This window comes from Neopelma chrysocephalum, unplaced genomic scaffold (assembly GCF_003984885.1).
Source record: "Neopelma chrysocephalum unplaced genomic scaffold, ASM398488v2 Primary Assembly neopelma1_227, whole genome shotgun sequence".
In the NCBI taxonomy this organism is placed as follows: Eukaryota; Metazoa; Chordata; class Aves; order Passeriformes; family Pipridae; genus Neopelma; species Neopelma chrysocephalum.
The window spans coordinates 160,030-172,149 of NW_020897889.1; the positions used below are offsets into that span (position 1 = coordinate 160,030).

A 12,120-nucleotide genomic window follows, 5' to 3' on the forward strand; every position below is an offset into this window, starting at 1 on the left:
GACAGCACAGCCTAACCCACAACTGCTCTGTTCCAGCCTCTGCCAGTCTGTGGTACTGCAAAACGTTCAGCTCCACCAGCAGGTCTACCCAAAGTGGGCCAAAATGTGCTGATAAATAAGCACTGGGCACAGACAACTTAGGGGACACAGATCCCACAGCAGCAGGAATGGAACAGAAAGAGGGAGAACATTTTCTTCCATCTAAGCCCCTGCTGACACTTCAAACCTACAGAAACACCAGCTGTGGCTGCCCCATCCCTGGAAGTGTCCAAGGCCAGGCTGGATGGAGCTTGGAGCAACCTGGGCTAGTGGAAGGTGTCCCTGCCCATGGCAAGGGGTGGAACTGGATGAGCCTTAAGGTCCCTTCCAACCCAAACCATTCTGAGATTCTATGAAATGCACACAAATGACATTAATGCTGCTCTAAATGATGCAATAAAAGAATAATGAACAAACTGGTTACTGAAATCTAATTTCACCAGCAATATTAGCATAAAGACATTAATAATTTTTATTGTTCCTGAGTGGTCATTACAGGACAGAATTAATGCTGTTTGGTCTCTTAATTATGGACGTGAATTTTATTTGTACTGGTTCTTCTGATACATCTTAATTCTGCAATAAATTTTAAGGGGAAGAATGACAAATAAAATGTCCAATTAAATTAAGAATGAAAAAAACGAGCCATAAGCCTCAAGATTTTACTAGGACCAGGACAAACTGAAGCCCTGGCTGAGGCAGAGGACAGATGTACTTTTTAATAGTTCACTCAAAGGCAAACAATTCAGAATTTCATTCCTCAGCGTGGCGCAGGAGGTTTGGTGTGGAGATCTGGATGAGTGTTTCAGGCACACGAGGAGCTGCCTGAACTGAAATTCCCCAGGCTACAGCTGAAGAGAACAGGAGAATGGAGGCTGGCAGGGACCTCTGGAAATCCTCCAGTAAATTCCCCTGCTCAGAGCAGGGCACCTGGAGCAGGTTGCTCAGGCCCATTGCTTATCTGTCAATATATCACATTTTCCAGAGCACCGTCCAACCACCAGCTTCCTCCATAAGCATCCAAGGCAATTCCAATTCGAGCAATTCAGACTCAAAAGAAACCAAGGCAATTCTCAAAAGGCAAAACACAGTGTCTTCCACAGCCCTGGAAGCAGACAGGATGCTGCAGCTACTCAATATTCTCATCACTGAACTCGTGAGGCCTCAAGGGAAGGCAGAACCCTGCACAGGTTGGGATGCAGGCATGAATCCCATGGAACCTCCTCACCAGAAATAAGGTTTTCCTGTCTTACTGTGACACGTCCCTGCTGGAACCAACGGTTCAGAGCTTTAATTAAGTTGCCAATTTATCAGTGTTCAGACCACAGAATGGGGATCTGTTGAGATAGGCACCTACCAACACCTCACTGTAACCCAGCTGTGGGAGCAGCCCCCGGGGTGCACACGCTAACTCCAATATAAATTTTACAAGTAAGATTTTTTACTTTAATCATATTTTAATGCAACGCTTTATTTACACGACACTGCAGGACACACAGTGCACTTAGGGATTCATTCACACATGCTGCAGTGAAGGTGTCACTGCCCAGCTTCCCAGACGGACACGGGAACAGGAGCACAGCCTTAAATGCATTTATTCCTCCTAACCTACCTGAATCTCTGCGCCTGGTGATGCACTGGCCCTCCAAACCGTCGAGCTGGTGAATGACACAGCTGCGACAACAGTGCCACATTTTTGTTCTGGTTAGGGTTGGCTGCAAACTTCACTGTAATGGGCTCGGAGGAACCTGGGGGTTTGTGACCATTGAAATTTGTAATTGCCTCTTCTGCTTCTGACCTTTTGTCAAACCGGATAAATGCGACCCCTCTGGACAAACCTTGTAACCAAACCAATAAAGAAACAGAAAGGAAACAAAAAAACAAAACAAAACAAAACAAAAATAAAAAAATTGAAGTTCAGGATAAACTCAAAATAACTTTGAAAACAAAAACCAAAAAAGTTCAATATTTCTGTGGTCACAGCTTTCAAGTTCTCTACATTTACTAATGTTTCTTCAGCAGCTGGAGGATAAAGTACAAAATTAAGAAACCAAGGACAAATTAACACATTCATTTCAGTTATAACAATCACACTGACTACAACACTTTAACTACAGTGTGGTAGAAATTCATCACCAACTGACAATTCCATTAATAAAAAAAATCCCTCCCCAACATTTTAAATTAATTTATCAAAAGAATTAATTTCAGTTGCTTAAAAACAAACCCAAACCCCTTAGTTTCAATTACTTTATCACTAAAAAGCATCTGCAAACACAGAATTGACACATTTTTGCAAATGTTTTCATTTTTCCATCCTGGAAACACACTCGGGTTCAGATATGAGGGAACAAAGGTCTGACTGTAATAAAGGAGTTTCATCTTTTAGAATGGAGAGATCACTATTTCATCTACACCACATTCATTATTTCTGGCTGGCACACACATTATTTTAATTCATTAAAACCAATGAAGAATTACCTCTTAGTGACTGCGCTGAACCAATTTCACAGCTGGTTAACATGTGGATATTTTAAACATCTGCATATTTTTTTCCTAGTCCCAGCCCCTGGATGCCCTGTGAGCTTCCCCTCCTCCCCTTGATTCTCATCTGTGACTTGACCATAGGTTGAAAACATGGTTTATCACAGTGAACCTAAAAGGGCAAATTTTGTTTAAAAGCAGATATTGTGGCCAGAGTATTTGTAGGATTTCACCAGCTCTGTTTCAGAAAGGGACACATCAGATACTTTCACGTTTTCTTTGCACCCACACAGGGCAATCTTCAAAGCCAGTTTCAGAATTTAAGCTTATCATAAATCACAAGGTTGTTGATAACAATTTAAGGATCATTTTCCTTGTTTCACAGAAGGAATTGCATCATGCCAAACTCTGGGCCTGCAGCAAGCAAGGTGTGTTTGCATTTGGGGCACTGGGAGAACTTTGATGAAGAACAAGAGATGGGCTCAGCAGATTAGAGCTGACAGCACTAAATGCTCAGGTACCTCTGGGATCAGCCTCCTGTGCCAGGGGGAAGCTTTGTCCCACCCTGGAAAAGCCCAGAGCAGCAGCATCACCCAGATGTCAGCAAGGCCTATCCTAGAGCTCAGCTTACTGTGACTCCTCTACTTTCATGTTGCTCTTCCTAGTGCTTCTCATTTGATCTATCACAGCATTAATTCAAAATATAAATATTGTAGAAGGCGTATTTTTAAACAGAATAATTTTCAAAAAGCTAGAGAACCACCTCTGTGGGAAGGTGCAGCTAAAAGTACAAATCAAAATGTGTCCTAAGTGGGACTAGATCAAGATATCAAAGGCAGGTTTAAAGCCACAGCTACATTCCTGGTGGGAAAGCAAACCCAGGCTCTGGAGGCATTAACTTTGTGATGTGGAATCCATTCTTCAATTAATTCATCATTAATTCTTCAATTAATTCATCATTCAGGCTATTGGAAAGCAGGAGGTGTGTTGAGCTGAATTACACAGCATCAGGCCTCAGCACAGCCCTGAAAATTCTATTATTCTTGAAGAGATTTTATTTGTATGACTTCTGTCATCTCATTTTACAGCTCTGTCAAAGTCAGGTGCTACCCAGACCCCACAGACTGCCAGAGGGGGATGATTAGTTTGGACACCTGCATTAATAAGTTTGCTGTGCTCCACGAGTCTTTTTCCTGCTTCTCTCTAGAGCTGCCACCTGGATAATCAGCTCTAGAGACAGAACCATGCAGGTATCAGAGTTGGACAAAATGAATCCTCCTCTCTAGGAAGGAAAGGATGGGATTTTCCTCACTCAGCCACAGTGTCTATCTACAGAGTCAGTCCCCAGATCTCATCCAGTCCCCTCGGATTCCTGAGCACAGTTGTGTTTACAGCGTGGTCTGACCAGATGGAGACACTTCAAAGCAGGTTCCTGCAGCAGGAGCTGGCTGTGATGGGGACCCAGCACTGCAGCCCTCAGCCTGCACTCAGATTGATTCCACCACATTCCTCACAGAGCAGGAAAGCTGCTGCTGAACTGATGTGTATACATGTGTATAAATGCATGTATTCCAGTTATAAAGGTTAAATGTGGAATTGCTAGAATTAGATTATCTTCTACTTTAACACAGCACAGGCATCATCAATGAAAAAGTGTGTTTGCAGAAGTTCTCCCCAGATTCATACATGACATACAAGGCACAGAACACCTGGGTGACAGGATAAGCGAGACTCTGCATTTACCCAGTCTGAAATAATGAGGTAAGAAATTTAAACTCTGAAAACACATTGTAACAGTCAGAATTACCATCATAAAAAAACCCCTTAACTTTGGTCTCCCCTGAGCCAAGTGCTTAACTCAACTTCTCCCTTTTCTTTTTATTTTCTTTTTTTAAAATAAACAAAAGACATTCAGAACTTTCAGGGCAGTACCAAGTGTATAAAATTCATTCTTTTGCTCAGCAGTAACCACAGAGGCCTGTAAGACACCTCAAATGGTTTAAAATATGAGAAAATTGAGTGAGTTTCAAGATGGTATAAAAGACAAAACATATTGTTTTGCTTTTAAATCTGTAACTGTGGCCTGGAATTTGCCTGTGGATAACAACTGCACGTGTGTAAAATCAAGGCAAGGTCAACACTCCAGGTTACACACATGGCCCAGAAGCACAACTGCACTGCAGTGACAGCAAGTGTCAGAGCAAGAGAGCAGATCTGGCAAATCAGCAGCTGATAAAAATGACAATAATCCTATTTTGATATGATCCAAGGTTTGGGCTCCAAGCTAGCAAAGGAGGCAGCAGAATCATTCTGTGTTTAAAAAAAAAAAAATCACTGGACAAGGGTATCCTGTGAAAATTCTATCAGTGGTTAACACCAGATGTCATGGTTAGCTTGTGGAAGTCTAATTTAATTAAGTTTAGGGACTGCCAGTGTCAGAAAAGCACTAAACATGCTCCAGTTTAGTGCAGCCAAGGCAGCAGAGCTCACCTGTGGTTTGATCCACGAGCACACGGGAGTTGATGATGCGCCCGAAGCGGGAGAACATGTCTTCTACATCCTTCTGTGTCATCGACCGGGGCAGGCCACTGATATATAAATTAGCATCCTTGATAACTTCAGAACTTGGGCGGGCATAGGAAACCTTTAAAAGAAGGAAAGGGATGCTCAGGGTGTTAACAGAGAATCATAGAATCATAGAATCAGTTGGGTTGGAAGGGACCTCTGAGATCATCAAGTCCAACCCTTGATCCACTACTGCTGTGGTTCCCAGCCCATGGCACTGATGCCACATCCAGTCTCACCTTAAACACCTCCAGGGATGGAGAATCCACCACTTCCCTGGGCAGCCCATTCCAATGGCTGATCACCCTCTCTGGAAAGAAATTCTTCCTAATATCCAACCTAAACCTCCCCTGGCACAGCTTAAGACTGAGCCCTTTTGTCTTGCTGAGAGTTGCCTGGGAAAAGAGACCAACCCCCACCTGGCTCCCCCCTCCTGTCAGGGAGTTGGAGAGAGTGAGGAGGTCTCCCCTGAGCCTCCTCTTCTCCAGGCTGAACAGCCCCAGCTCCCTCAGCCTCTCCTCATACGATTTGTGCTCAAGTCCCTTCACCAGCCTTGTTGCTCTCCTCTGGACCTGCTCCAGGACCTCAATATCTTTCCTGAACTGAAGGGCCCAGAACTGGACACAGCACTCCAGGGGTGGATATCAATTTATTTTGTCATGAGCCAATTTCATTTATTCCCCACTAACAACACAGGTGTTTCTACTGCAGTTTTAAAAAAATGGAACAAGGAGAGGGAAGGAAAAATTGATAAAAGGAAAAAGGGCATGTCCCTACATGACCCCATTCATTTTAGGTTCATCCAACAGATAACAAATACACTGGCACTGCTGTAAGGAGACAGCAGCAGACTGATACCAACACTCCCAGCAAACACACCTGCTGTGGTGAGGAACCCCGAGTTTGGACACTGTCAGTCACCACAGCTCACACTGGGAACTTGTCCTGTCAGTGTATTTTTTAAAGCTTCATGAAAAGACTTTACCAGCTAAAATGCAATTTTCTGTCTTAATTTCTGCTAGTAGAGAAAGTTACAAATATCACCTAAGCAGGTTTGACTCCTACACACACAGCACAGGCTGTTGTTTTGAACAAGGAGTGCATGTGTAGCAACAAGATTTAAAATAAACATCATGAAGTATGCAAGAGGCACCTGAATTTTTTAAAAAGCCTGGCAACAATTCAGAATGGTCCCTCTACTGCTGTAAAAATGGTGGGAATAATTTTAAAAAAAGGAATCTTTGAATACAAAGTTGTTTAAAAACACTCTTCTCCCAGATTCACCCTTCCTGCAGTTGGGAGCACACAGGCCTTATCACCAGAATGAAGTTATTACAATGCCATTTTCAGAGAAGATAGGAAAACCTCCTACCTTGATAGTTTTTGACTGAAGTCTGAGGCCATTCAGTGTGTTTATTGCTCTTTCAGCATCTTTTGCAGTTACGTAGTTCACAAAGCCGTAGCCTAAGCTGTGTCCTACAGGGAAGAACATTTAAAAAAAAATTAATCTTAATAAAAAAAGTTATCATCATCAAAATGAAAGGCAATGCAAATGAGAAGAAGTGAATTCAACATAAACATAATCCACACAGCAAATACTTCAATAAGCCAAGGAGGTTTCCCAAGACTGGCACAGATCATGAGTAACTCGGAGCTCTTTCATTTCCACTCTGAGCATCCCTCTGTCTCCACAGACAGCAGGTGTTGGACAGAGCACCCACCAACAGCAAGAAATTCAACACTAAAACACCAACTCTGACCAGTCTTGTAAACTTTATGGGTGTGGAACAAAGGCAAGAACTTAAATAAGTTCATTGGTACAAACTCCTGTGGAGAGAGAGCAGAAAGTGCCAGTGGATGAATTGCCAGGTAAGAAACCACGAGGCTGCTCATCTCTGTTTGGCTATTCCAACCTCCACTCCTGGGGACAAGAGGGGAAAAGAAGTTTCCAATCCTTCATATTACCGCTAATGAGCAGCAAGTTTCCCAAACTCAGCACCAAAGTGAAGAGTGAAAAATTCTCTTCAATGTAGACAATTAATGTGCTGTCACTGTAGCTAAATTTACTCTTAACTCTTACAGAAGGAATTTGACACTAATAACTAAAATCTTTAAAGCATTTAAGGCAAAGGATATTTATTTGGATTCTTTGGATATTTATTTGTTCTCCTTCAATCTCCAATCTCCACAATTGCTACTATCAATTATAACACTACACAGCAAGATCATTTCAGGTTGGAATTTCCCAACAATTAGAGGCTCTTATCACTGTAGACCTAAAAATAACTAAAATACTTTCAAAGGCTGTCTCAGTGCAATGAAACAACTCCAATTCAATACAAGACATGTTTTTCAGCCAACTTCTCTTTTTCTCAGCCGGATCTATGGAATTTTCTAAAGAACATCGGAAACATACATAGGAAAATGTGCTATATACTGTTTTTAAGTTATTAAGCTCCATTGTTAGGCTTGAGGACACTAGAAGACAGAGCTAATTGTTAAAGTAAAGGAGTCTCCTGTGAAATGCAGCCCTGTTTTAATCACACAGTTTGGCTCTGCAATGGTCTTGACTGTCAAGGAAGGCTCCTTATGCTTTCCAGAACACCAAATACACACCCCCAGGTGTCACATGGTGATATCCTGGCACAACTGGCAGAAGAACTGAAGCAAAGGGCTGCAAGAGATACTGCAGATTAACTCCAGCTACTGAAAAAAAGAACCCCCAGTCTGCTGAGGCATCAAGATTACGAGTCTAAAATCCACAGGGGACTCAGTGTTGGTGCCAACAGCCCCGTGACAGACTGACTGCAGAACTGCTCCTGGCACAGCCTCTGCCTTTGGCTGCTTCCTTGTGAAACCCAACCCAGCAGTAACTCATCTGCACCCAAACAGTGTCAGTGCCTGTTGTCTAATACACCCCCTGCATAAACACTCCCAGGTAATTCTTGCTGTCTGCCAAAGCTCTCAGAGCAGCCAGATCTGCTCTGTGCTCAACCCTCACACAGAACCAACTCCTGTTCCCCTGCAGACCTGGTGTCAAACATCCCCACCAGCCTCTCATGATGCCACACACTGCACACAACTGAAGGCAAAACCACCCTGTGACAGCCAAGTAGGATTTTAACTCCACACAGAAAACAAAAAATCCCAATAAAAGATCTTAAACACCAACCTATGCACCTTTATCCCATAAAGACCTGCAGATAATGTCTGCAAAATTCTGATCAATGTTTCTTACATGTACCCACAGCACAGCTTTTGTGGTTTCTTTTTAACATTCACTTGGTTTTATTAGTTGCACACGGTCAATCATTTAGATAAAATCTGGTTGGTACACACCCACTTACCTACAGAGATTCTTTTCCCTTAAGAAAATTAATAATTTAATAATCAGAAAAATGTTCAGCACCTGCACCCTGCCCTATTTCTCCAGAGTCTGACCAAGAAAACAAAGATAAGTTCAAGAGGGAACAAATACCAGGTGAACAGTTGGCAACGACTTTTCCCTCTTACAAGGGTGGGAAGGGCCCAACACCCCTCACAGGTCCAGCACCTCAGCCCTGCTCTGAAGGCTCAGAGCACCAGCTGCTTTATGGATATTTTCAGTCTGTCCCAGAAGTCACATAAACACGAATATTCCAGCCAACTACTGAACAGAACCAGGTCCTAAAAAAGCTCATGGAAATAGGCCCTTACAGACCAGGGAAACATATTCCAAACAAGACTTGCTCTATTCCCTCCAAGTGTGACCCACACTGAGCACTGGCAGTGGATGGATGCTGCACTGGGGAGGGTGTGACTATTCTCCTGACAGGTCAAAAACAGCAGGATTCCACACCATACAAATCTATTAAGCTGCCTTCAGTACACTGAATATCCTTCCCTATTCCCTTGCAACAAGTTCCCAGAGAACACAGTAGGCATAGGATTGCAGATCATGGAATGGTTTGGGTTGAAAGGGACATTAAAGCTCATCACATTTCACCTACCTGCCATGGGCAGGGACACCTTCCACTAGACCAGGTTGCTCCAAGCCCCGTCCAACCTGGCCTTGGACACTTCCAGGGATGGGGCAGCCACAGTTTCTCTGGGAAACCTGGGACAGCCCCTCACCACCCTTGCACAGAATAATTTCTTCCCATCTAACTCTATCCTCTGTCAGTGGGAAGCCATTCCCCCTGTCCTGTCCCTCCAGGCCCTTGTCCCAAGTCCTTCTCCAGCTCTCCTGGAGCCCCTTTATGCCCTGGAAGGGGCTCTCAGGTCTCCCTGGAGCCTTCCCTTCTCCAGGTGAACACCCCCAGCCTGTTTCCAGAGCAGAGGGGCTCCAGCCCTTGGAGCATCCCCGTGGCCTCCTCTGGACTTGTTCCAGCATGTCCATGGCTTTCTTGTATTGGGGTCCCCAGAGCTGGAGGCAGCTCTGCAGGTGGGGTCTCACCAGAAGGGGAGTAGAGTGTCAGAATCCCCTCCCCTGCTGCTCACACTTCTTTACTTTCTCCCAAAGCATCAGACAGGTTATGTGTTTATGCAGTTTGAGATCAGTGGGTCCAGTCCCTGGAATCACAAACTGTACATATTCCCTTGCCTCAAAGCACACACAAGCCCACAAAAGCAGTTCAGATTTTTGTTCCCAGGCACTCTTACTGGAAGCATGTTCTACAGCCTCCACCCAACACCCTCCTTTTCCAAGTGGACATCTTCATATTCTGTGTCCACTTGTTCCTGTACAAATCCTGTCCTTGAGCTTCCACACACTTTCCCTTCCAAGTGTCTGCCTCCAGAGCACCCACACACAGTCACCATATCCTCTTGGCCTTCTTTGCTGTTTCTGTCAAAGCAAAATTCTGCACCCTTTTCACTTCCAGTTTTATACAGGTTGCTCAATGACTATTCCTTATCCAAGAGTTTGAAAGTTCTGGGAAATGAGGGAGGTAATGGGGTTTACACAAACAAACACAGATGAAAAAAAGAAGCCCCTGAAAGTGGCAGGATCACAACAGTCAGACATTCTCATATTCCATCTAGGAATGTGACAATAAGTTTGACTAAACCCCAATACTACAGTCCTGTTAACTTTTACCTGTCACTAGGTGAGAAAATATCAATTACCTGTATTTCTGTACAATAACCTAGAATGCAAATCATCCCTTAGTCTGTACTTTAAACTCCATCACACCATGTAGTCCTTAAGCACTAGGAAAACCCAACCCATGCACAACTGACAACATATATTAACTTATCTTGCTCTAAATACCCAAAACCATCAGCCTGAGCCATCTCCTCCCACTCAGTGACCAGTGCTCATCACTGCAGGAGGCACATTCCACCATTCCATCACGGTTCCCCCTGCAGGAATGCTCTCTGCTTCACAGTTTCACTCCATGTTCCCTCCTCCTAAAACATACACTCTACCTGTGTGCCAGGCACACCAGGAAATATATAAGGAACTGGCATTCACACAGCATTATGACTTGTCAAGTGTTTAGCCCAGGCAAGAAGAGAAGTTCTTTGCTTTCTCCTGATGTTCTCAGCCTGCTAAAGAAACCTGTTGTGCAAAGGAAGGTGGTGCTGTAACAATTTTCAAACCATTTTAGTGGATAATAATTGAAAATATTTTTTAAAGTTTGCATAGACATAAATAAAAATGTACTAAAGAGACAAAGCTAAAAAAAAAGAGCAACAAGTAGGTCCTTATCTGGATGAATAATTAACAAAGTGACTATAAAACCTAGTTTTAAGCAAAATACTACACTCCTTCAGCAGAAAGAATCCAGTTTTGTTTCCATGATAAAAGGCCCTTTCATGAGAAAGGGCAGTCGTTTTCTTTCTGTGCATCACTTGGGTTTCTGTCCATGTCCCTGCTTCCTTTCCCAGCTCCCAGGACACGTGGCTTCAGTCACCAGCTCCTTCCTTATTCCCAGCCCACTGCTGATAACTCCAGCTTCACCAGAGAGTCTGACAGCAGGGCAGAGCACTTCACTGAGAGCAGATACATCCTCGCTGTCCTGTCCTTCTTAAGGAACCCCAGAATTAACCCCAGCTCCTGTTAGGTCAGTGCACCTCAGTATGATGGTATCTTAGTGTGCAACTGCTTCTGAACTGGGAAGCAGCGTTTGGAGGATGTAGTTGGGTTTGGGTTTTTTGTTTGGCTTTACAAAGTGTGATGTGAGTGATAACCAGAGAACCTAAATATGCATGAATGCATTGAGAAGTACCACATAAAATATCAGGCATCAGCATGGTGAAAAAAGCAGAATTCAGAGTGGTGAGTGTAGTTTCTGAGGATGAGAAGAGATTAAAGTGCTCAGATGTGCCCTGTGTGGGCTCCCCTTAGCACAGTTACACTATTGTACAGCCAGGGATACACAGTCACATGAGCCCAGAGACAAATACAGCAACTCTTGCACCAAACTTCCCAAAAAGTGTTATGTCGATGGAGAAGTGAAGCCAGGTAGGACTGGGAGAGCAGGTGATCCAGAGGCTGTATCCTAAATCCTGAGTGAGTCACACCACATATGCAGCATGTTCTGTGTCCTAACACCCAGGAAAACACGCAGATGTGCAAGCAGAGCAGCCTGGCTGAGCAGGGAGCTCGTGGCACAGCTCCAAGGGAAACAGGGAGCACAGGAGTTGGAAGAAGCGATGGCTACAAAAGGAAGAATTTGGAAACACTATCCACTGTGTCTGAGGAACAGCAGAGCTCAACTGCAGCTCAGACCTGAAAGGAATGCAAATAAACTAAAGAATATTATCAAGGGTAACAAGGAAAGGTTCTGCTGTCTCAGCAGCACAAGGCTGGAAGTGTGGGAGCAGATTTAAGGTGCGAACTGAGGAGAGGGGGACAGGATGCCCTCTGTGCCTCACCTCACCAACACCGTCTAACAGACCTCTGCACTTTGGAAAGAGCTCATGGAGAAGGGCCAATGGATAAAGATTGAGACAGGGACTTTTCCCACTCAAGTCCACAGGGGCCTGAGACAGGCTCTCCATAAGGGTGATAAGACACCAGGCTCATGTCCCTGCCAAAACTGTTTT

At 44.0% G+C, this 12,120-nt stretch overlaps 1 protein-coding gene across 2 annotated transcripts in view; it reads right to left on the reverse strand.

Annotated features, from left to right (window-relative positions):
* The window catches only part of ELAVL1 (ELAV like RNA binding protein 1), a 41,008-nt gene that overhangs the window by 11,727 nt on the left and 17,161 nt on the right, over positions 1 to 12,120 (reverse strand). For both annotated transcript variants that reach the window (XM_027703451.1, XM_027703452.1), the window contains 3 exons: positions 6,461 to 6,564; positions 5,014 to 5,167; positions 1,652 to 1,877 (listed from right to left, as the gene is read on the reverse strand). In XM_027703451.1, the coding sequence (XP_027559252.1) occupies positions 1,652 to 1,877; positions 5,014 to 5,167; positions 6,461 to 6,564 (484 nt within the window). The remainder of the gene's footprint in view (positions 1 to 1,651; positions 1,878 to 5,013; positions 5,168 to 6,460; positions 6,565 to 12,120) is intronic.